At 46.0% G+C, this 24,449-nt stretch overlaps 2 protein-coding genes across 2 annotated transcripts in view; one reads left to right on the forward strand and one right to left on the reverse strand.

Annotated features, from left to right (window-relative positions):
* The window catches only part of LOC149348216 (alpha-L-fucosidase-like), a 63,642-nt gene extending 57,823 nt beyond the window's left edge, over positions 1-5,819 (reverse strand). The window contains exon 1 of the mRNA XM_089588007.1: positions 5,655-5,819. Coding sequence (XP_089444133.1) covers positions 5,655-5,819 — 165 coding nt within the window. The remainder of the gene's footprint in view (positions 1-5,654) is intronic.
* Positions 5,820-12,636: 6,817 nt separating this feature from the next.
* On the forward strand, positions 12,637-21,772 carry LOC149348217 (uncharacterized). The gene is made up of 3 exons (XM_089585770.1): positions 12,637-12,729; positions 16,916-17,169; positions 20,788-21,772. Exons 1-3 carry the CDS (start codon positions 12,637-12,639, stop codon positions 21,770-21,772), a joined length of 1,332 nt encoding a protein of 443 aa, XP_089441896.1.
* The last annotated feature ends 2,677 nt before the right edge of the window (positions 21,773-24,449 follow it).

A 24,449-nucleotide genomic window follows, 5' to 3' on the forward strand; every position in this document is an offset into this window, starting at 1 on the left:
GGGGGGGGACTATAGACGACAAGAGATAGAAATGACGAGCATAATCATACACCCACACGAGCAGCAGCGACGGTGGTGATCGGACGCCCCCTTATCTGCTTTGTTTTCGCCTTACAGGTGGGTTACCCCTGACTGCCTGCTGCCATAGTGCGCTGCCTTGTTCTGACCTGAAGGCGGACATTCCAGTGTGCCTTCCGACGCTCAGCTTCCGTGAATTACTTACATCTGCAGATTTCAACGACGAACCCTGCTGCACTCGACTCAAGACAGCACTAAGTGTGACGTCACAGACTTTTGCGCCACCGCGCTTCTACCGGCCGAGCTGTAAACGGGTCACACGAGCAGCAGCGACGGTGGTGATCGGACGCCCCCTTATCTGCTTTGTTTTCGCCTTACAGGTTGGTAAAAAACCTACTTTTCTACTTGCCATTTTTTCTTTCACCACCGCTGCTGCTGCCGTGTTGCTCGCTGCTGCCTTGTTGCTCGTTGCTGCCTTTGTTTTCTACCGTGCTCTCAGTTGTAGTGTTAGGAGAAAGATTTTCCGAATTTAAACCTGTATGTTGCACAAGCTATACCAAGGCTAACATGCCGGGGACATGCCCTTCCTGCGAAGAATGTCTGCCAAATGACGGACTCGCCATCAAGTGCGCCGAATGTGAGTACACCTACCATCTCGGCAATTGCTCTGGTGTCTCTGCGTCAACATATAAGGGAAAAGGCGAGAAAGGTCGCAAAGCGTGGCGATGTCCAGAATGTCGCAAAACAAACGCAGGAAGCTCTGACACACCCAGTACGCAACCTGACCTTGCTAGCTGTTTAGCCGGCATATGTCAAAAACTTGATGCTCTTGCTGGCCTGCCTGACCAAGTCGATGAAGTGAAGAAGTCCATTGAACTAATGTCAAAAAAATACGATGATATACTTGAACAACAGGTAAAACATGAGAAAGAGATCTGTACCTTAAAGAAACGTGTTAGTGCACTTGAGACTAGAGTCGACGCTGATGATGTTGAGTCATTGAAAATGACTGTGAACGACCTTGAGTGGCGAAACAGAAAGCTGAACCTTGAGGTGCACGGCATACCGGTGACAAATGATGAGAATCTGATGGAAAAGGTAAATAACGTAGCAAAATCTGTGGATTTGCCAGAGCTTACATTGAATGACGTCGATGTTGTGCACAGACTTCCTTCAAAGCCAGGAAAGGTGCCCGGGATCATTGTGCGGTTTTCAAAGCTCTCAACTCGTGACATGTGGTTTCAGAAGCGTACAGCTTTAAGAGATGCTCACTCGGATGTATCAGTCAGCGAAAACATGACGCGCCAAAGCCGTGAGCTGTTGCGCTTAGCAAAGGCATGGGCAGGTGAGAATGATTACCAGTACGCTTGGCACCGGAATGGGAAAGTGTTCGTTAGAAGGAAACAACGCGATCCTGCGATTGTCATTCATTGTCCAGCAGATTTGGACCAGTTGTAAAGCCAGTAATGTGCGGCAATATGCGGCACTCTTTGTCCAATGGCTCTTTCTACTGATCTAGTTAATCTTTCTGACCTCAATAGTTTCATTAAGCCTGATAATCCTCATTGTTGCTCTTGTATTCATGTTAATCGCAGATCTGGTCGAAATAAGCAAGAAGAACTTGACTGTTTTTTCAGAGAAGTGGAAACTCGTTTCAATGTTATGTTTTCTGAAACGTGGTTTACTTGTGAAGGTGACGTCTATGTGATTCCGACGTACAAATGTTTCTATATGAACCGATCCATAAGAAGGGGAGGTGGTGTTTCAATGTTAGTTTCGAATATTATGGAATCAGAAATGGTGCCTGAATTTTGTTGTATTACGCCCCATTACGAAGTCCTGGCAGTCAAGTCTGGCACAAGGATATTTTGTGCCTGCTATCGTCCACCGGGTAGCAGTTCTGCTGAGCTCTTTTTATTTCTTGATTCATTCCTAGAATTTGTGAACATGAACCAATATCAGTTAATTTTAGGTGGCGATTTTAACATTGACATGCTGGCCAACAATAACACAACAATCGAGTTCAATACTTTACTTAACGTCCACTCCTGTGAAAATGTCATCATGTCACCTACACGGATTACGACAGAATCAGAAACACTTTTAGATCTTTTCATAACAAACTCCAAAACAGAAAGCTTGAAGTCAGGCACCATTGCTTATGCTCTGAGTGATCACATACCAATATTCATATCTGTCAATCTTGCTCCGATTTCTCAACGACAACCCAACCAAATGTCATTTTATCGAGTTATAAATCATCACACGTTATGCGAGTTCAAGGAACGCTTATCTATTGTTAACTGGGAATATGTTTTTGAGGAAAGCGACCCTGATGAAGCATACGAAAAATTTTTAGAGATTGTTACTGACATTTATAATGCTTCCTTTCCACTTAAGAAATTCTCCCAGTCAAAGAAATGTAAGAAACCATGGGTCGACAAAGACATGTTGCAGTTGATAAGAAAACGCGATAAACTTTACAGAGTGTTTTTACAAAGTAGATGTCCTGAAGCACTGAAAACATTCAAAAAATTTAGGAACTTCGTTACAAAGCAACTTCGCGTCGCTAAAAAGCTATATATTTATAACCGATTTAATTCAACTGGTAGACAATCTGAAAAAGTTTGGAAGGTTTTAAAATCTATCTTCAGTAATTCTTCCGAACTGACCACAAAAATTAATCATGAAGGCATTGAATTAAAAGGTTCTGATCTAGCAGATGCCTTTAATGACTACTTTCTTTCCTTTGCTGACACATCAAGCGGCGACGTAAATCTTTCCTATATGAGTGCCAGAAATAGTGAAACAATATTTTTAACACCGGTTACAGTAAATGAAGTAATTACAGAATTTTTAGCGCTTAATAATAGTAAAGCTACAGATGCGTCAGGTTTTCAGATACAGCCCATAAAATTTACTATCGACATTCTTGCACCTTCCCTCGCCCATATCTTCAACCTATCCTTAGTTTCCGGTGTTTTTCCGCGTCTTATGCAAAGGGCAAAAGTCACAGTAGTGTATAAAAAAGGAAACAAAAATGAAATGGGAAACTATCGCCCGATATCAATCTTACCTGTGTTTTCCAAAGGCCTCGAAAAAGTTATTCTTAAACGGCTATCCTCCTTCACTGAAAGATGTAACATTATCACTACCGCTCAATATGGGTTTCGTAAAAATAGATCGACTGAGTTAGCTCTCCTTGCTCAGAAAGAATTCATACTAAAACATTTTGAATCCAAAAACATGGTACTTGGTTTATTTTTAGATTTTTCAAAGGCGTTTGACCTTGTTAATCACTATGTGCTGCTTAAAAAATTAGACCACTACGGTATTAGAGGCATAGCCCATATGCTGATTTCCTCATACTTGCGACATAGATCTCAGTTTGTTAGTATTGCCGGTGAATGCTCCCAGTTGAAAGCGGTAGCTTCTGGCGTTCCGCAAGGGAGCATTTTGGGTCCGTTTCTTTTTGTTCTTTATATTAATGATATTGTTCGCATCGATAGCACTGCTAAGTACATAATTTATGCAGATGACACTAGTCTGTTTTTTTCGGGTACTTCAACGGCTGATCTCGCAAATCGAGCTAATAAAACCTTAAAAGAAATAAATACTTGGACTGCTGATAATCACTTAAGAATTAACGTTAGTAAAACTGCAGCCGTCATGTTCCGCCCACGTCACAAACACTTTGAACTTCCTCTAATTGAATTAAACAATACCAGAGTAGAATTTGTGCAGTCTGTGAAAACTCTGGGCGTTTACTTTGCAGCAGATATGTCGTGGAATGACCATATTAATTACGTCGTTCAGAAACTTTCCAGAACAGTTGGTATCATGCGCCGCCATTGCCTTAATTTTCCTACGTCAGTCAACATGTTACTTTATCACTCTTTGTTCTCTTCCATAGCCAGCTACGGATGTATGGTGTGGGCAACAACAACAGCTGAAAATATTAACAAACTCACTGTCTTACAAAAACGTATTATACGCATTGCATGTAAAGTGCCGTATTTCTTCCACACTGCGAGCCTTTTCCACCGACACAACGTTATTCCAATGAAATCCATGTATAACTATAGGCTGTGCTATAAATATAAACTCGCCATAATGAAAAATGATGACTTCTTACTTACACTTGCTAGGTTAGAGCAAAGCAGAACTGTGTATGATACCCGCGCAGCAGAGCCTTGGAATGTTAAGAAATGCCGTACAAACTATGGCAAACAAATGTTGCAGCATACCTTACCGACACTTCTGAACCAGTTGTACTGCCACAAGAATCTTGATGTCTCCAATATTTCTCTGAAAGAATTGCCCCAAATATTCGTGTAGTTCTTTTTTTTCTTGCTATTACCATTTTGAGTGCACCTGTCAGTTCTGCTGTCCTTTATTTTCTCCTCCCTGTGTTTGCCTTTATAGTCTCTTTGACCTAATATAGTTCTTTTTTTCTTTTACAAGCAGAATGTACTGCTTACTGAACGTACATGTGTCATTCTATGTACAGAACATACGAGTTTTTTCTTACTATTTGTTTGATGTCCTATTCCGCCGCCGTCAATGCTGCACTGTAAGAGGAAGCCAGGACCTCTCAAGCTGTCTATACAGCTTTTTCCCTGGCTGTCCTCGCAACACCTAGTTGCGGAAATAAACCTTCAAACCTTCAAACCTTAATTAAGTCAAACCAAACTCAAACAGCATCGCTGTGTCATCAGTCTTACACAAGAGTGTAATCTGCTCTACTTTTTTTTAAATCTCAAAATACAGACACGGTATGAAGGGTGAGCCTTTGTATCTCGAAGCGCTACCTGCTCAGTGCACCTGTTAATACCAGGCCACCTTTCCAGACAGTGAGTAAAACCGCGCCTTGCGTAACTGCTGCGTTCCGAAAACTTCAATTAGCACCTTTACGTCTGTTTCAGGTAGTAGAATCGCCATGAGCTGCAAAAAGAAGAGCTGCCTTTCCAGGTGCATAGGTAATATACTGTGCTGTAAATAAACCACACTTGCCCTTAGCATTTACTTTATACAATTAATGCTAGCAAATCAGCAGATTTTAGTACTTAGTGCCTACTACCCATTAACACAAATTGCATTAGTCAATGATAGACGCACTGCAATCAGCGCTTTAGCAAAATGGCTCAGAAAAAGCCATATTTCTTTTCATGCAATAAAGATATTAAAATGGGTAAATTTTCCGCAAAACTAAGCGTATTCTTCGTAATCATACACAATCACAATTCCGAAGTTACCTGGTTCAAATCCCAATACCAATACAAACCGACAGGTTTTTCGAATGAATGTAAGCGTCCCTCATTCTCGTCCAGTAGGACGTATTTTTCAAGCATGGAACGTATGAAATATGTTTTGTATCACGCTTACTGTACGAGGTGGATTTAAATTGCTCTACAGGAGGTCAAGTCATTGACCTCTTGATGCAACACTTTGGTCACATAAGAGAAGACAAGTCAGTAATTGTCTTTATTGAGCTGTTTCATATGGAAATTCAAGTCACTCTAGAAGAAACATTTACAGGATTATCGCCTTCCTGTTCAATATAGCCCATATAGTATTTTCGTTTATTATGTTGGCGTATAAAATGTCGTGCTTATCGCGGTTACCAGGTAACATACCTTAGCCTGATCGTACCACGGGGGCAGCGGCCGGCTGTCGAGGTGGTCCCAGCGGGCGTAGTACTCGTTGGCCGAGCTCACAGGCACCAGGAGCGTCAGCAGCGCCAGCGGAAGCAGCAGCGGCAGCTTCGGGCAGAAGCGGGCATTTGTCGCGTGAGCCGCCATTTTCTTCGGCTTCTTGCTACGAACTCCCACCGCATGCACGAAGCTTCCAGAACACTGTGGCTGCTTCCGCGGCCGGCTGAAAAGGAATGTGCAGCGAAATGCATTATTTATAGCCAAGTCTAATTTCCAAGGCGTTCAGTGTTCGTAAAGCGCAATTTCTTTGTCTACGAAAATAACTATGCTCACGCCTGGTTGCAGTTTTCAAATTTATTGACATGCACAGCAGAGGCCATAATAGCGCACCCTTTGTCCGGTCTGTTCAGTCTTTCCGAACTTCGTCCCTTAAAGATGATATATTATAAAAATAGAACCATTACATATATGGCACTCTTCCTCCCTTTTCCCATTCCTCGCGCCATTTCGAATTGCTTCACTTATGTCTGATTAAGACCAGCTAGCTGGCAGTCTTGCTGGAATTAAATAGCCTTACTCGAAGCTAAAATAGGCAAGGTGAAACACACACACTTAAAAAAGCATTAAATAAGCCTCCTCAAAGTTTGACGTCACTGACTTTGGCACCGCTGCGCTCCTATCAGCCGAGTTGTAAACGGGCCGAGCGGCAGCGATGGTGGTTAAATGGCACCCACCATATCTATTTCCTTTTCGACTTCGGCAAAATACATCATGATTTTAAATGTTTTTATCACTGTGTCACTTATCACCGCTGTTGCCGTGCTACTCGCAACCTGAGGGGCATCAAAGCGACGTTGTTCTGGGGCGCGCAGAATCAAACACGTGCGCTGATTGCCGAAAAAATACTAAAAACACTATTGACCTGAGACTCACCCACGATCACTGCCACGGAGGAAGCGTTACCATCGCGCGTACTCCTACAGAGTCTTCACATAACCGATAAACTCCGCATGCCCTTAATCGGACTCGTGGGTCCACGCCTGAAGCATACGCATGCTCAATGCGGTGGTCATCCTAAGCATAAATGCGGCTGACTCCTTTTTTTTTTTTCATCTGCGAACAAGGCCCACATACGTGACCCGGAATGTGATTTGTTTTTAGCCCAGTTTTATTCCTTTTTGCGACTGCTAGTTTTACAGCGAGTTTTTTTCACGTCATACGATCGGAGTTTAACTCCACAAATCGACTCCAGCTGTGAGGGAAGTTGTAGCGCTGGGCTACGGATAATTTAGACCATCTGGGTTTCTTTGACGTGCACTGCACAGTACGCGGTCTTCAAGCATTTCACCTGCATCAAAATGCGACCATCCTGGCCGGGATCGAAGCGGCGTCTTTTGGGGCAGCAGCCGATTAACTCAACCACTGAGCCACCGCAGTTGCCCTTGCCGCATGTGTTTTCGTTGAGCATTGGCTACTAAATTAGTTTACTGTCAAAGACCAAGGAGGTCGAGATGCGAAGTGGCATGGTTCTTCACCCTCAATAATTTACTTTTTGATAACGTGTAAGAATCGTCGTTTTGGCCTCCATCAGCAATAACTTTTTGTTTTGTTATTGACTTCTAAGTGCACGCATCCTCCATGACTTCCTGCGGCGAAGCTTGGTTATGCTTGTTTTTGTATCATTGTTTATTCCCACAACGTGTGACCGGATCGCGCTAAGTCATCGCGTCCACGCGCTAGTAATTTTTTTTAATGATCGGGATGGCTCACGACGTTGTAGGCCCACTAACTGGAAAGTTCGCGGTCATCTTGAAGATGGAGCGCGACTAATACCGAGCGGCATTAGGATTCCCGATGATCGACTTGTGCGTTTGCCGTTACCGCTGCCGCTGCCGCTGCCGAGGAGCTCTCTCGGGGGCACAACACCCTTCCAGCAAACATTGCGCCAACCTCCCCTTCTCCGTCCGTACATGTCGTCGCAGTCACGTGACAACAGTGTCGTTGATGTTCTTCTATTTTATCTGTTGTCTGGCGCGTTCACGATAATTTCCTCCTCGGTGCGAATAAACACAAAAAAAGAAACCTCCCCTACGATTGCCTTGGCGTCGCTGACTGCTGGACTGCTTAGTACCTTGGCAAGATCTCGGCCTTGCTAGACAGGCACAATAAGTCTCAGCCAGGTCCACGCTAGAATGGTCCCATTCTGTCTGGCTGATTAGAGGGAAATAATGCACTCACCGCTTGGGCCCAGCGTTTCTTCGCCAACGGACCCCTGTCTGACCCCCAACACCGACAGCCGCGTCCACTTCCTCCTCTTCTTCATCCCGAATGAACAATGACAGTTTATCGGTATTTATTAACTGAGTTTTCTGCAGAAAGAAACGGGACAACGCAACTTAAGGAACGGAGTTATAGTTTCTTTTTAGATTAATAAAAGACGGCCATATTACATCGTTAAAAATACAGAAACGAGCAGACGAACAAAATGGGCACAGCGCAAATATAGGTAGGAAATTGGCTACGCGTTTAAAAGTGGCTGGGGTTTCAACCCGGGTGAACCTAGTTTACAGAGCTGAAGACGACCGTCTTGCTCTTATTCAGTTCCTACTTCAATCTTGGCACGTTTTCACGCTCTATCCTTCGCCACCGCGCCCAGTCCACGTTCTTGATCATAAGAATCATCAAATTCAATCAGATGTCTTCGATACACAGCCGAAACACTGGTACCAGCACGCGACTCCTCCATGGCTATCTGCGAATGTAAAAGTACTCTTCGGGCTTTTTATTATCTTATCAGATGAACGGTGATTCATGTGGTTCAGCCAACAGCGAGGTGAGTGTAGAATCACGTTGTTCAACACAGTTGGGAAGGCAAGCGAACGCCGCCGGCTCCGCCCACCGCACCTGCGCCGAGGCACGACGAGTCACATGGTATGACGTCACAGCCACACACCCCCGCTCCGCCACTTGGATGTCATTCTTCGGAACAACGTGACCTTGAGGTTGTGCACAGTAGAACAAGTGCTTCCGCTTTAAAAAAACATGACCCTCTATGCCTCCCGACCCTTGGCCTATCCACTAGAATGAATATGCGCCATCTTTTACCAAGTCAACAACAACAAGACGATTGTCATAGCAAATGCCCATGGCCCAAATACCCAGAGGGGTAACATTACAGGCCACGCAATGTTACACCTCCCAGCAGCTGACTACTCAAGCCCAAGGTTAATAAATATAGTGAAATATAGGCAGAGCCAGGATTTGGAATTTCACTCAGACGGCAAAACAAACGAAAGATCTGATTTTTCTTCTCATCTCACACTTTCTAAAAATATAATAAACTTTACGGAGGGCACTTAGCACTACTTACGTACTATGTGTATGTATGTACGCGGGGTATTCGGCTGCGGTGATGGCGTATTGCTCTAGTGAAGTGACCAGCGAGGCTCATCTGTTCGCGCTAAGTTTGTTCGAAACTCAACTTTCCTGATGAAGTCGCGTGGGTTTTCGGACCGTCTGGCGTGGACAACAACACCGGATTTCCCGCCTCATGAGCAATGTAATAATCTCGGATTAGTAAACACTCAGTCCACTACCCATGCAGAATCGGACGCGCGTATTTAACAGCACTATCGCCGTGATATATTCCAGTTCGTGGTGACGCGTGACCCATGCGTGGTTTTGCACAACGTCATCACTGCTGACGGTGGCGCTAGAGTCACAAGTAATTCCTATGTACGCCCCTGCATCGGTCTCCTGGCTCACGAATACCGCCTAAAAATATACCACTAGCTCTCCTTTTCTCCGAAAACTTTCATTAGGCACGCGCTATCCCTAGAAAAAAAGCATTACCTATGCTAAAAAGGGCAATGAGAATGCGGCATGATCTGCCGTTGTTCCAATTTAATATTCCTCGCCCGTCAAACCCACGCGGAAATGAAGTACAGTGTTGTGTCGTAGTCGATCCACGGTGATCGCGCTTATTAGAGATGGCTGAAAATTAAGCTTCCGTACCTATTCGTTGCATGTCCCTAATCGAATCGTTTCTAAAGGTCGCTTAAAATGGCAGCGTGTGCGTTCGGTGTATTCGGAATTCGGGAAGTAAAATACGCCCGCCGATACATTCCGTGCTGAAGCAAGCGCGTAGCCATAGCTCGCTTGTTGAATTCCGCGAGGTCGCGCATCGCTGCACTTTAATCTGCAACTCGTGCTCCGCCTACCTTTCCCGATACTGGAACATGCAGTGGACTACCCAATGTATGCTTTCAAACCAGAGTATTATCCCATGTACCTTACCGCTCCTTATCTAAAAGGCAAAAGAAATATGCTAACTGTAATGTACAAAGCTAGGCTAGGAGTAATTTAGAAAGCGATGTAAAGAAAAATGATGGGTTTAGCATTCAAAGAAAGGAAGAGAGCCGTGTAGACTAGAGGTAAAACGCAGGCCGATGATATTTAACCCGACATTAAAGGAACGAGAGTATGGCAGCTGATCTGCAGGACAGAAAAGCCGTTCGTCTGTTCCACTACAGTGATGGACACCAAGACAAGAAAAACGGAGCCTGTGGTGACACACAATCAGTGGATATAAGAAGCTTTGCAAATTTGCTGATATAACTTGGTCGCAGCTACAGGGCGAAACTGGAAAAATTGGAACTCCTGGAGGGAAGCCTTCGGAAATCAATTAATTCCTTTCAATAAACTTGTTCAATAATTCCTCAAGTGACGTGTACGACTACAATCAGTATGCGCGCGGGTGAACTGGGATGGCCATGCAAATTTAGGAGACGAGAAGACATGTATACGTGATACCTATATCTGCTCGACTTAACCTTTCACCTCTTCATCGTTTTTCTTTCTTCGATTATTTTCTCTTCGTAGAACACGCCGTAGTTTGCATCAGTCCTTAGTTGCAACCTGTCGTCTGTCTTCTTGACCGAATAAATATTTCCAACATCTTTTCGTCAGCGAAAGAAAGTAAAATCTCCATCATCCTGCTTTCCGCGGACGATGATGATGATGATGATGAAAGACTTTTATTGGTAGAGGTAGGTAGGATTGGACCGACTCTTAAAGGTGCACTGAAGAGGAATCTGAACTCGTCTTTTTGCCGCGGGAACTCGATCTACACGTTCTGAGCATTCTTAGAAACCTCGATTTATTGCCCTGTGTGGCAGATTTTCCTAATTAAATCGAATTAACGTCTGGCTCCCGCCTTTTTTTTTAATTCTCTCTCGTACGGTGGACGGAGTCGACCAAGGCGTGGAGTGCCTTGCAGCCAGCTCCGTGGAGGCTTTGCTTTCGTTTTATTTTGTTTTTTAGGTTTCTGTGAATAAATAGTTTCATTCGCAGATAATATAACCGCAAAATAAGCCCGCAGAAATAAAAATACGCGCGGACTATTTGCTTCTACGGACTACTACGTATTACTCCGCCGATGGCAGAGCGGCAAGCCGCCGCGGGACTGGCTGAAAGGCACTCCACGCGTTGGTCGACTCCGCCCACCGTACGATGGAGAATTAAAAAAAAAAAAGGCGGGAGCCGGACGTTAATTCGATTTAATTAGGAAAATCAGCCACCCAGGACAATGAATCGAAGTTTCTAAGAATGCTCGGAACGTGTAGATCGAGTTCCCGCGGCAAAAAGACGAGTTCAGATTCCTCTTCAGTGCACCTTTAAAGGGCCGTCTCTCACAAACTCTAGAGGGGGTCCCTAGTACGGGACCTCAGCGTCGATACCATCTGGACATTCTTAATTCCGGAAACCTTTCCTCATTCATGTTAGTTGCCCTTCCCATGCTTTCATGCAATATTAAGGCGAAAGCCTTTAATGCCTCATCGCTGTCGAGAGAAGGTTGTCAGCAGAAGGCTGTCAGCAGAGGTGTCACGCTTTCTCTAGTGAGACCAGAAAAAAATCCTTCTGCACGATGGGATTCGAACCACCATCCTTACGTTCCGCAGCCGAGTGTGCTAATGGTTAGGCTACTTCCTGCCTTTTTTTTCTTAATTGCATGGAAGAACTTCCGTAAAAAGGGGAAAACTTCAAGGAAACTGGTTCGCGTCTGAAGTTACCGGGCTGCTTAATAGGAGCCCGCCATAGCCCTAACTCAACACTGCACCCCCATCAAAACATCAAAATTCAGGGAGGCACACACATGCATCTAGGCACGGCAGCCAGCTTGGAGGTTCTTCGCGTCCAGCATATACACTCCTCACCAAAGCACACTGTTCACGAAACACAGATTTGGACGATCTTGGTGGCTCGGCATGTCTGTCCATCATACGGCTTTTCCAAAGACTGAATAGTCCCATCAACACAAACAGGTCATAAGGCACAACACAGTTTTTGCCAACAGGCAGAAATCTAATAGTGTTTGGTGTAATTTCAATGTCCTTCTTAAGAGTTCGTTGTAGTATGTCCCAAAAGAACATGGCATCACGGCACAGGATGAAGCAATGATCAATTGTCTCAGGCACGTTACACAGACGGCAATTCACATTCCAGGGTACAAACATCCCCTTGTCATTAAGAAATGTCTTGACAGGCAGCGTCGCTGTGTGTATTTTGAAAAAGAACGTTTTAGCGGCTGCCAACGCATACGCAATTCTCCTTATCTAGGTCGCTGGAGAGTGTTTGCAGATAGGCGTCGAATCAGACGTATGCCTCCCAAATGCCCTCCATTGTCTCGAGCATTTAAGATTCGCAAACAATTGTGTACTTAATTAACATCGTAACCACACATCAGTGACACGAACAAAAACACCGCGCTAAAGGCTTTTGCCTCACCGCACTTTAGGTCAACAAAGAGCCCCCTTGAATTTTTACTTATTCAGCACTTAGAAGAGGAAAAAAAATGAAAGCGGGCCAACGAACACGCGCCGAAGAATCATCGCACTCGGTCGAAGAAGAGGAAGAGGAAGAAGAAGGCAGTGGTGGTCCGGGCGTCTCCGGCGAAGCAGCAGCCATGCGCGACCCGATGTACTTCGAGAACTACGGCGAGCCGCTGGACTTCGAGGTGGCCGACAAGGGCGAGAAGGTGCTCGTGCCCAACTACATGGTGAGCTATGGCTACTGTCTCCCCGTATATCTCCAGAGTGGGACAGACAGAGATACGCCTCATTGTGGCTGAATGATGGTGGACTGGTAGAGGAGAATACACTGCCGAAGAGCCGGCTTGCTCCTGAAAATGATAAGTTGATGAATGTTGCTCTGAATTAAAAAAGGAGCCCAAGAGGACGAAAAGCAGACGAGAGCAGACCAAGCCAAGCTCTTGTGTGTTTTGTTTCTCCATCGTCCATCGTCGTTGTCACGCTATCGTTTGAATTACTCATGAAATGTGGACTTTGCAGAAAGCTAACCCGTAGTCCATCATTCCATTTGGAACTAGTGGCCTGGAGAAGCGGAGAGGAGATAACCAATAATCAGCGAGGACTAATCGAATGGTTCCCTAGAGAGGACAAATACGACAGGGGGTGGATGAAGTCGGTTGGGCGGATGAGAGAGGATTTTTTTTTTTTTTAGAATTGGGTGCCCACAGCTGGCACTGGGCAAAAATTATTTTAGAACAGTAGGAAAGTCCTTTGTCCACCATTGGGCGTAGATTGGCAGATGATGATGATGATGGTTACTAGAGGACAAAATATCCTTGATACCATCTACCATCTGTTAGCCGTCCTGATCAGCTCTATTGGCAGAGCGATTGCCCCGCAAAGTTTGTGTTCGAACACAGGACCAGGACCAATTTTTCTTAAATTGCGAAGCTTGTTTCAAAGCTGAAATGCTTATTTCTGTCTCCGAATGGCTCGCTTCGGTGAATGCTAATGAGTAATTAGTCCCTTGTTTTCATTGATTGCAGACGAAGTGAAGTTCATGTGAATTTCGTTAGGTTTCCAGGTCTTTTCAACGAAAAGCGATGCCGATAGCTCTGTATCGGCATTGCCGGGCACTTATTGCTAGGATAGAGCCGCCGCGGTGGCTCACTCGGCTGCTGACCCGAAAGACGCCGCTTCGATCCCGGGCGCGGCGGTCGAATTTCGATGGAGACCAAATTCTAGAGGCCTGTGTACTGTGCGATGTCAGTGCACTTTAAAGAACCCTAGGTGGTCTACATTTCCGAGCCCTTCACTACGGAGTCACTCATAGCCTCAGTCACTCCGCCACGGTAAATTCCCATAAACCTTATTTCAATTAATGCAACCAGTAGCTTGAAACAATCTGAACTGGAACTGCATCGCTTAACCGCTGCACCACTGCTTCGGGATTGGTATCAGGACTCTAGTGAACTATGAATGCAGACAGTTACCTATGTCACGGCGTTAAAAGAAGATGACGAGAACGAAGACGCCGAAAAATAACAGAAATTAAAAGGAAATCGGTAAATTATCGCCGTTAGCAACGGCAACCTCTTAGGCATTTCCGTCGTGTCGTCAAGCGAGCGCCACTGGACTTTTTTTTTCCCCTACTTCAGAGCACATTAAAGAACCCCAGGTGGTTGAAATTTCCGGAGCCCTCCACTACGGCATCCCACATAGACTGAGTCGCTTTGGGACGCTGAACCCTCATAAAACCATAAATTATTTCAAGAGTATAGCGCACCTTCGAAATAGAAGTTACTTTCGCGATCGTTCGCGTGCTTACTTCTTCATTCTCAGCATCTCGATGTCGATATTTTATCAATTATAATACCTTGCATCAAACTTTGCATATCCCTTCAAAATATTTACCGCTAGTATTTTGCGCTTGAAAACAAACGCATTGTCTTTACGAAGGCCTGAGTATGCTGTGTAGGCGGAAAAATAGTTCATTTCAATGAAAACAAAAGTGTCCTGGTATAGTAACTTGAATTTCAACCGCACTCGACAAACTTGTGCCGCTATTCTTACAAGAAGCTATAAGAAAACATTAGTGTCTAATAGTTACACCGGCTGCTACAAGTGCCAGAGGTGAACTGAAACATCCACAGAATGACAAAAAACAACACGAAATTCAACGTAGCCGCAGCACCAAAACTCACAAGGCAATTCGCAACAATTTTATCTCTAATCTAACAAAATATAAAGCGGAGAACTTTGTGCATCGAAGTGGACGGTAGCAGCAGCGAAAGAAACGAAAGTGAGATGAAAACACTTCGCTAATCTTACTTTTCTGCTATTCTCACCGTGTCTTTCTCTGTTCGGTTCGTTTGCTCACGTCTCAGCTCGCTTCACGGCCGCGCCGCGCTGCCTGTTTGCTGAGCACTTGGAGCTTGCACTCATCAGATGCGTCCGGAGATTGTTCGTTCTGCCGTTTCTTTTGTGTGCGGACTAGTGCGATATTCGCCGCCATGTCCTCTCGCTGCTGACGAGCATTATACGAGGTGCGACTGCTTTCAAGCTAGGCAAGCCGCCTAGCTGGAATTGTGCTGCTCTAGCGGTGTACGGGATTCTAGGTGTGCCCATGGTTTTATGACGAGAGTGAGGTATTACTGCGCTACCTCATGAGCTGCAATTTGTCTCTGTACAACGTCGTTCGGATTGCTTTGCCTTAGGGTCCACAAACAGAGAGGCATATACTGTGTACTCATGCAATTTTTAGTGCAAACGGACCTTGATGGTCAATGTTTGAAGTTATTTTTCCCTTTATTACGAGACACAGGCAGAAACTATCACCCACATTCCGAATGCAAGAATAATCCCGCCTGTCCAGTAAAACCTTCACCCACCGCTAGCTATCTTGGGTCTCCTCATCTTTTGCAGGCGTACTAACCCCCCACCCCCACCCCCCTTTTTTTTGGAGGGGGGAGGGGGGGTGGGGGGTTAGTACGCCTGCAAACGATGATGGCGGGGGGGGGGGGGGGGGACTGCTTCCGTCATGGTTAAGCCGAATGCTCCACAAGAGCCTTTTGATTGCTACTGTTCGGATAGCCTGAGGCCAATGATGGCAGTGCATTACACATATGCCGCTAAGCCGAAGGTCGCGAGACTGGTTGCCGGCCGCGACAGCACTGTTTTCGTGGAGGCTAAATAAAACACATGCCCGTGTTGCACGTTTTGACATGCACTGGCACTGCTGGAAGTGCACTTAGACTGGAACTGGCATCCTGCAATCAAACTGGCACCTGAAATACTCGAAATTAAATCGGATCCCTCCGTTGCTGCATGCATGGGAGCTCAGTGTGCAGCTTCGACGGGTAAAAATTCAGTTTATAAAAAGCGGCTTGCTCTTTCGCCTCGTAAGGAAAATGTAATTTTGGAAGCCAAACATAAGATGGGCAGAGGAGCTTCAGGGATTTGTAAAAATGACATTTTCGCGGCTCGGGCATGACCTGTCTATGAGAGGGTTCTCTTTGTGGTAGTGTGAGAGCGCCGGAATAGTGCGAATACTGGTGGTTCAGACGGCGACAATGACGACCCAGCGATGACCCAGTGACGAAGAAGATTCCGCACCTGATGCTGATAAAGAATGCATTGGGGGGGGGGGGGGGGGGGGTTGTAAAAGGCTCTGAGCAGTACTCCCAATAAAGGTGCGGTATTCCCCGTAGGTTAAAGAACCACGCTCCACGAATGTCTTTCAGCAAGAATTTTCAAAATACGTTTTAGTTGAAGCTGAGTTATGTGCAGCCATAAATTGAATTTCAACGCAATCGCGCATTTTTCTCTCCTCTGATCACTCTTTGCACGCTCAAAGGTTGGCGCTTCTCCACCAGGCCCACTGCCGACTCACGTGGTAATTGCTCCTGGCCCCAAGCTTGTTGACTCGCCAGAGCGACGCTGCTTACTAGCCGCGGCCATTTTGGCTGCGTGAACGGCAAAACGCTGTTTTCTCAAACGATAGTTTATTTAAATGTGAACCTGTGACCAGAATTGATACAGAGGCCATCACTGTGGCATGGAGTCACTACCATCTCTCAACTTATGCACAAATATCGCATGCTAATTTGTTATTGTCAACGAATCACCGTCTTCAGCATTGTTAAGAAAAAATGGAGAACATGTATATGTTCTCACTGTAGCGATAAATTCTTCTAGGAGCGCGGTTGGCGTTTCCTGTCTGTGTAATCGACTGTATTTACCTTAACTTTATATAGTTACTCGCATTGTGTGTTCTGGAGACCGGTTTGTAGACGAGAATTAACATCTAGGCACTTGCGCTTTTTCGTCAGCCTCCTAGACAGATCTTCCTTGTACTTTTCTTCCTCTCTTAACTACACGTTCGTTCATTCAACTGCTGCCGACCTCTATGCAACGCCACCTGTTGTATGGCAGGTCAACTTGCTCAGCATCATCACAGTACTGGCCACGATAGCCGTTGTGGTTCGAGTGGGCGTAGCCTCGTTCCGCGACTCGCACACCGCCAAGGGCCACATCGGCCCGAACATCGCTGCGCCGCCGCCGCCGCCGCTCTCCCTGCTTCCCGAGGCCCAGGAGCCGCTCGAAGGATGGTCCAACGAGGAGTGGCGAGCACTCATGCCCAGCCCGAGACCCATCGTGTGCTTCATCAACCGCGACGGATTCCTCAGGTGACTGTGCGCCCTCCCTCAACGCTTTCTCCGCACGTAAATGTTAAAGGCGCAGATCTTAGAACATAGGAGTTGGAGGAGGAGACATCGTTTACTTAAACACTAATGTGTTATAAGAATGGTTTCGTTTCGTTTGGTTTGGTTTACAGGGGTTTAACGGCCCAAAGCGACTCATGCTATGAGGGACACCGTAGTGAAGGGCTCCGGAAATTTCGACCACCTGGGGATCTTTAACGTGCACTGACATCGCACAGTATTAGAACAGTCTTAGAACAAATCTTAGAACATATGAGTTGGAGGAGAAAACGTTTACTTAAGCACTAATGTGTTATAAGAAAGGTTTGGTTTGGTTTGGTTTATGGGGGTTTAGCGGCCCAAAGCGACTCAGGCTGTGAGGGACGCCGTAGTGAAGGGCTCCGGAAATTTCGACCACCTGGGGTTCCTTAACGTGCACTGACATCGCTCAGTACACGGGTCTGTGTGATGTCTATGCACGTTAAGGAACCCCTGGTGGTCGAAATTTCCGGGAGATCGGATGGCTGTTGTGCAACTTCTGCGGGCAGTATGCTGACCTATACTATATGGTGTGGGCCTGCCAGTATAATGCAATTATAAACAGTATAGAATGGGAAGCGGCCCGGTCTAGCTCAGAACTCGAGTCTCAGCGGGCACTGGTCCAGAGAGTTCGGGCAGCGGCGGAAATAGGGACTCCCACCCAGCGCAACAGTCGTATCAGTTGTGAAAGTCCGCTTAAAAAGTGACAACTCCTAAAGGCCACTTTGCAAGTGCTTACAGATGGTGGCTACCAATGAAAGCTTTGGGTTCGATCCCAGCCGCGGCGGTCGCATTTCCATGGAGGCGAAACTCTATAGAGGCCCGTGCGCTGTGTGATGTCAGCGCACGTTAAAGAACCCCAGGTGGTCGAAATTTCCGGAGCCCTTCACTACGATGTGCCTCATAGCCTGAATCGCTTTGGGACGTTAAACCTCATTATTCATAAACCAATAAAAGTTGTCGTTATATGTCGCCATTATCTTTTGTAGCGCGTTCCTTTCTTGGTTCTTTACCTCTTCATTTATCCCTCGTACCGTTATACGCATGTAGTTTTGTTACTGCATCTGTTTCACTGGGTTTGTTGCTACAAGTATAAGTGTTTATCAACAATATCGAAGTTTGTAGATTGAATACAGTTAACGTTCCTGACCACGGGCGTCACTGCACTCCATAAAAGGTGGCACATGTGCTGTGCGTGGAAAATTGAAAAAAAAAACAAGGGAACAGCTCATATTCGGATGCAATGGTCTCCGTCCGGATGTCGATGCGAGCACAGTCGCTCTGCCTGAGGCGCTATGGTTCTGAGGTAACAATCATCATGTGAATTAATCTGTGTTGGAAGCTATCAAAAAGCGATTAGAAGATTGGTGGCTCAAAAGCAGAGAGGTGACTTAATATTGGAAGTGCAGGGTTAAAAATTGTATTTAAATAAAATTGTAAATGTAAATAGACATATCTATAACACCATTAATGAAATGTAAAGAAGAATGTATGGAATAAAAGCCGAGCATGGTGGCAACTGCTATCACGCCGTTTAAAAAGGGACACTCCTGTCTTAGATCCAACCATTCACTGAGATTTTGGCCCACTAGTGCCGCCGTTTCCTCATGCATTTAGAGTATAGGAAGTTCCTTAACTGATAACATCAAAAAGGCTGTTAATTGGCACTGCGGGCCATTCTATTGAATTTTTTTTTCCGGTTAGAATCGGCAGTATGGCTCTTTCCAGATATTTGCTGGTATCTTTCCGCCAACACATAGCTTTCGTTGCGTGCTGCCGTTGTGTCATTCCAACTCGTGACGTTAATAACGAAAGGACCCCGTGATCGCCGTTCATGAAGTGAATGGCGGCGCAGCCTAACATCAGGAATCCGCGCTGAAAGAAAATGTTTTGAGTGAAACACCGCAGTTAGCTTGCGAGAACTGCCAGTGGTGGCAATACCTGTATTTATTTCTTTTTACATTTTCGAGCTCGCAAATCTCCGTTTTCTGCAAAAGTACCGTATCTCTAACAACAATGCGGTAACCAGTAGATACTGGATAATTTTAGTTCTTCCACAGCGTTCCTTCAATAACTACAATATTACGGAGTCCATTGTTGTTGTCAAAAGTAAGCCGAATTCTAATGTTTGTCGCCCGCATCGACAGTATTCGCATATCAATGTGACTTGAATCTCGCTCATGGGTCACATTATCCATGTGACCCTCTGGTCCTATCAGTGAGTCGTGTGAAATGCTAAGCTCCATAAACGCGACCATGACTTTGCACATAATGGCCCTCATGACTTTCTTCCTATCGTCTGACGCTGAAACTTGGTAGGGGCAAAATCTGGGTCTGTAACTTGACGCGCCCTCAGCGGCCATAAAAAAACACACTTCGTTTAAATATTTTCATGTTTCATTGAACCGTTATATATGTGACATCCAAAGCATATAATTTACGAGCAGGTCCCATAGCACAAAAGCTTGAGGTGGTACTCCAGTGGGATATTTCCAAGGGATATTAAAAGCACTGGGTATATATTCAAGCTATTGATTAAAAATGAAGTCCAGGTAAGATATCATTTTATCATGTCTGTTTACAGACTGCAAATCTAAAGCCCAGATTTTATACCACATTCCTTTTCGGAGCAAGAAGTCTAAAATGAACACCGGCTGCTGTTTTACATCCGAATGATGCGACGGAAGAGCCACAAGGAAAGAAGATAACTGCCTTAAGCGCTCTATTTGTGGACAGTATGCACTCGCATAGGTGCTTGCAATTTGTCTAAGGTGTCCTTGCCGGCCTTTTTTACCGGCTCAATATCCTAGAATTGTAGTTTGTCAGTGCCTCTTTAATCCATCACTCACCTTACCTGGCAGACCGTACATAAACAGAGATCAAACCGATACGAGCGTGGCCTGGGAACTTTTCCGTCTCTTTGACTCTCCTCTCGACGATTGGAGGTGTAGCCGGAAGCCCCAACGATAAAGCAGCGTCGAATGATTATTTGAGAAAACATGGAGTACCGCCGGCTGTTCCACAGTTTGTTTTACCTCTTCTTCCTTTTCTTGTCTTGACGCGGCAAATTTGAATCGAGTGGCGCGCAAAAAAAGTTTCATCTCAAATACAGTTTTCACACGAATACACTTCGTCTTTTGCTGCCTCGCAACATCAACACACCCCGCACAAAAGCATAGAACGCATTTACACTAACAACGAGAATTGAGTGGAGGCACCATCGGGATCCCTTCAGAAAAAATAAGAATGCTTACGTGCCGTGAATGTGAGCGAAGCATTGATTACTACTTTATTCGTCCTCTGTGCCCCGCCCATCATGCGGTCTATGATGACACTTTACTAGCAGACAACGACGGCGTACGATTCGATTGCTGATCACGAACGCTGCAATTTACATTTGGCAACAGTGTCCACATTCAGTTCCTTTACGTCTTTCGTACTCAAATAAGTACCGGTAATAAGGGCTAACCTGAATTGGCACTAGAGTCACGGTACTTGGCGCCACAGTCGCGACCTCCGAGTAAGCTCTCTTTAACTATTTAATTTACTTTTTCCTATCAAAAGGCCTCCACCCGACACGCTCGTCCTGCGGAATTTCCCGGGCTTCTACTGCAACGAGATCGTGTACAACGGCCTGGCATTCGAGAACAGCACTCTGAACCTACTGGCAGACGAAACGGACGATACCATCATCCTTCAACTGAACCGCGTCCGTGATGCCCTGTTCCCCCACTGGAAAGTCATCCTGAACATCTTCGTGGACGCTGCCACAGCCAAGCGAATGCACGAGAGCACCGTCTTCCTCGAGTCGATCTTCGGCTGGCTCGAGGAGCGCCATGTGGATGGCCTCAGTTTTGAGTTTGATGACGACACCTTCCTGGGTGACCTGGACAGCGCTACCAAAGTGGTAGCCTTCTTCACTGCTGCAAGGGCGGACCACCGCTGGACCAACCTCACCCTCTCCGCCATGCTGCCGTACGGGCCCACTGTACTTTTCCGCGAGGAACTGTCCGCCGTCCTGGACCGCATCTTCATTAAGACCCACGGTCTCCTGGACGAACGGTCCGGAATCACGCAGCTGGCCGCTCCTCTCGACAACGCCGGATTGATCCACCGCCATTCCAACCACCACACTGTCATGAGTCTTCTGGAGGAAATGGAGGACAACCTGAGCAAGAAGACCTGCTTCACACTCTCCCTGTCTGGCACGGCGTTCACTCTGCTCTCTCCGTCGCAGAAGAACGTCGGCGACCCGGTGAAGCAAGTCCCGCTGGAGAAGACTTCTTTCTCGGACGTCTGCGGAGTGGGCGCTGGTCGCGTGAGGAAGATTGAGGATGACACGGCGTACTCCGTTGAGGGCGACACGTGGGTCACGCACGAGGACCAGTTTACCATCTTCGAGAAGACGGCCAAGGTTCTCAGGCATTGGCACTTTCTGTGCGTGGCGGTCGTGGACGTTGACCTGGATGACGTCCGTGGTGAGTGTGGCCGTGTCTACCCGCTGCTGCGGCGCATCTATGAGACTTCCTACATCCTGAAGTACTCCTGACCTGGCTTTTGTGTTTGTAAAGTGCTGTTGTTTCTTATGCAACCATTACTGAGAAAAAAAACCATCACCGTAAACTCGTCGTTAAGTTGTCTTCTGCGTAGCCGTTTCGGGTCTTCTTTTGCAGCCATCTATTTCTCCCAGACAACCGCAGTGCTGTCGCCATCCTTCCTCTTCTCTTTTACGTCTCTTTTTAGTGGTTTTCTGCGACATAGCGTATTCTGGAAGTCACATTATGTGCATTTATGAAAGACGAAGCAGAAAAGGGGGGGGGGGGGTGGAGGCGGGCTGTAAGCCGGAACAGCAATTCTGTAGTTATGTACCTCCAGCATTCCCTAGAAAAAACAGAACGGACGTTCTCTCTGCTTAAGAGCCTGTTATAGCTAGCCGGTAATCACTTTCGTGCATCGTATAATACACTGAGGCTTGATAATGCACTAGGTTTGGGGTCAAAATCTCTACGAGCCGCGGGCGTCTGAACTGTGCAAAGAAAGGAATACCTGCTTTCATACTACTCATACTGCTAATGCAGTAAAATTTGCAACTACTTCCAGGCTTCCCTCCCATGACGCGAACAAGCGAGAAAGGAGGTTTTGCTACCACCTTATCTCTCCACGATGAGTGCACCTATTTCGAGGCTCACCTGTACAGTACGGCTGCTCAAGCCACATCCATCGCAGGAAAAGTGCATGAAAGTTTGTAATGGCTTCTGTGCTCTTTCGTGATTAGTAAAATTCCGTCCAGTTCCTGCTTTTACATTTGTACGCAGAATGCATGTGTACGCGGCCAAATTTCTCTTAGTTGTTTTCTTATGGAAGCTCGTGAAGTTAAAAGAATGGGGCGAAGCCCTCACAGATAATACACGAAACGCCCAATCGTTCGCTTCCAAAGTTATACCTGAAATACAAGATGCTTGGAAAGCAAAATCACGTACATTTCGTAAAACTGCATGCCGGAACCCCTAAGGCGCCTTAATTCTTTTGTTTTACCCGTCATCAATGATAAGATTTGAACGACGTCTAGCATATGTTCTAGAGAGATTTGTTCTGGCCCTGGGAGACTTTTGCGCAGTCTGTCAGCTTCTTTTTTTTTTTGTTTCTCGCGTATATTTCATTGCATTTCCCCTACGACCGATTTTTTTTCAGGGCCCATGAATGAAATGCTCTGGTGCATTTCTTACATGTGCCCATCCATTACACTGCGATGCTAGTCACATTACTCAGTAGACAAACTCAGGGACAGTATTTATCTATTCATCAGACTGACTAACCCAAACGTCTTCGTGAAGGAAGAGAAAAATTCCCTCCAGGAATCGCGTCATATCGCTGGGAAAATAACGTGGGGAGCACGTGTGGACTCAGCGGCTGCAGTCCTCAGACAATCCAGCGAGCAGGCAAGAACTGAAAGAGGTGCAGGAGCGTCTAGAGATTGTCCCCACTCTTGTTTACGCCAGAGCGCGAGCCCACCTGAGGCCTCGTGAGAGTCTGCGCGGAGCTGTCAAAGTGCCAGCTCCTCGGTTCCTCATCCGATGTGGCCTCTGCGCTATGCAAAGCGCACGTCTTTTCTGCGTCCTTCAGGCACTTCCGCGTTAACAAATAATAGCAGCAGAACGTTCTACATATATGATGATAAAACAGCTTGGTAATAAACTACTGAAAAAACTGCCAGATATAGAAAGAAAAATGACAGAGTGGATGAAAGAACAAACGCGGGTTGGTGACATCCTAGTCACAATCAGAGAGAAGAAATGGGCCTGGAAAGGACGTACAGTACGAAGGCAGGATAACCGCTGGTCCTTAAGGGTAACGGAGTGGATTCCAAGAGAAGGCAAGCCTATCAGGGAGCGGCAGCAAGCTAGGTGGGCGAATGACTTTAAGAAGTTTGCGGCGATAGGGGGGCTGCAGCTGGCGAAAGACCGGGCTATTGGAGGGGCATGGGAGAGGCCTTTTTTTCCGACAGTGAATGTAAATTTGGTGATAGCATGGGGCGGCAGAAAGTTAGGTGGGCGGAAGAGATTAAGAAGTTTGCGGGCTTAAGGTGCCGCGGCTGGCACAGGTCAGGGTTAATTGGACGGGTAGGGGTATCCTCCCGCCTTTTCCCGATAGTGGATGTAAATTTTGTGATCACAGTGATTATAAAGATGTTGAAGATGACGGTATGTATCGCTTTCAACAAACTTTCACTCCCTGCCCTCCTTGTGGTAGACTCCACCTGTGTTGCTCTCCCGTGTGCTTTTCTTTTGCCTTTAGTATGTACAGGTGAATAGCAACCTTTACCTCCCGATTCTTGGCCGATCCCCCAGTGTGGGTATGTGCCATCTTTTCAAAGGCTAAGAACAAAAACTATTAATGCGTTCACTTAAAATGGCGGTCGAGTTGAAGCAATGCAACATAATTCGAATTCCCGGCCTATTCAGACGAGGGAGCTCGTTAATAGACAAAAGCGATAGAGGTTACTGAAATGTCACTATTAACGGAATATTTAGTGGACCCGTTGCATCACTTTCCGTAGTAGCGCTATGCATGCAACTGATATCTTTGCGGACCTGAAAACCACAAACTGTCCCGCTCGGCAAACGTTGCAGTTCTTTTTTAACCACATGATATATTCATAAGACATACCCAGAATAAACATTTTCTTCTTATGACACATTTTTGCCTTAATATTTCGTTTTGTTCTT

This window comes from Amblyomma mixtum, chromosome 4, assembly GCF_055824585.1.
Source record: "Amblyomma mixtum isolate Tamu chromosome 4, ASM5582458v1, whole genome shotgun sequence".
Taxonomy (NCBI): domain Eukaryota; kingdom Metazoa; phylum Arthropoda; class Arachnida; order Ixodida; family Ixodidae; genus Amblyomma; species Amblyomma mixtum.

What these genes read in the sequence shown, in the direction of transcription:
- LOC149348217 (XM_089585770.1), top strand. Translation starts at nt 12,637, where the DNA reads ATGCGCGACCCGATGTACTTCGAGAACTACGGCGAGCCGCTGGACTTC. An exon ending in TGCTCGTGCCCAACTACATG is followed by an intron (nt 12,730 to 16,915) that starts GTGAGCTATGGC and finishes GTTGTATGGCAG; the next exon opens with GTCAACTTGCTCAGCATCAT. An exon ending in AACCGCGACGGATTCCTCAG is followed by an intron (nt 17,170 to 20,787) that starts GTGACTGTGCGC and finishes TCCTATCAAAAG; the next exon opens with GCCTCCACCCGACACGCTCG.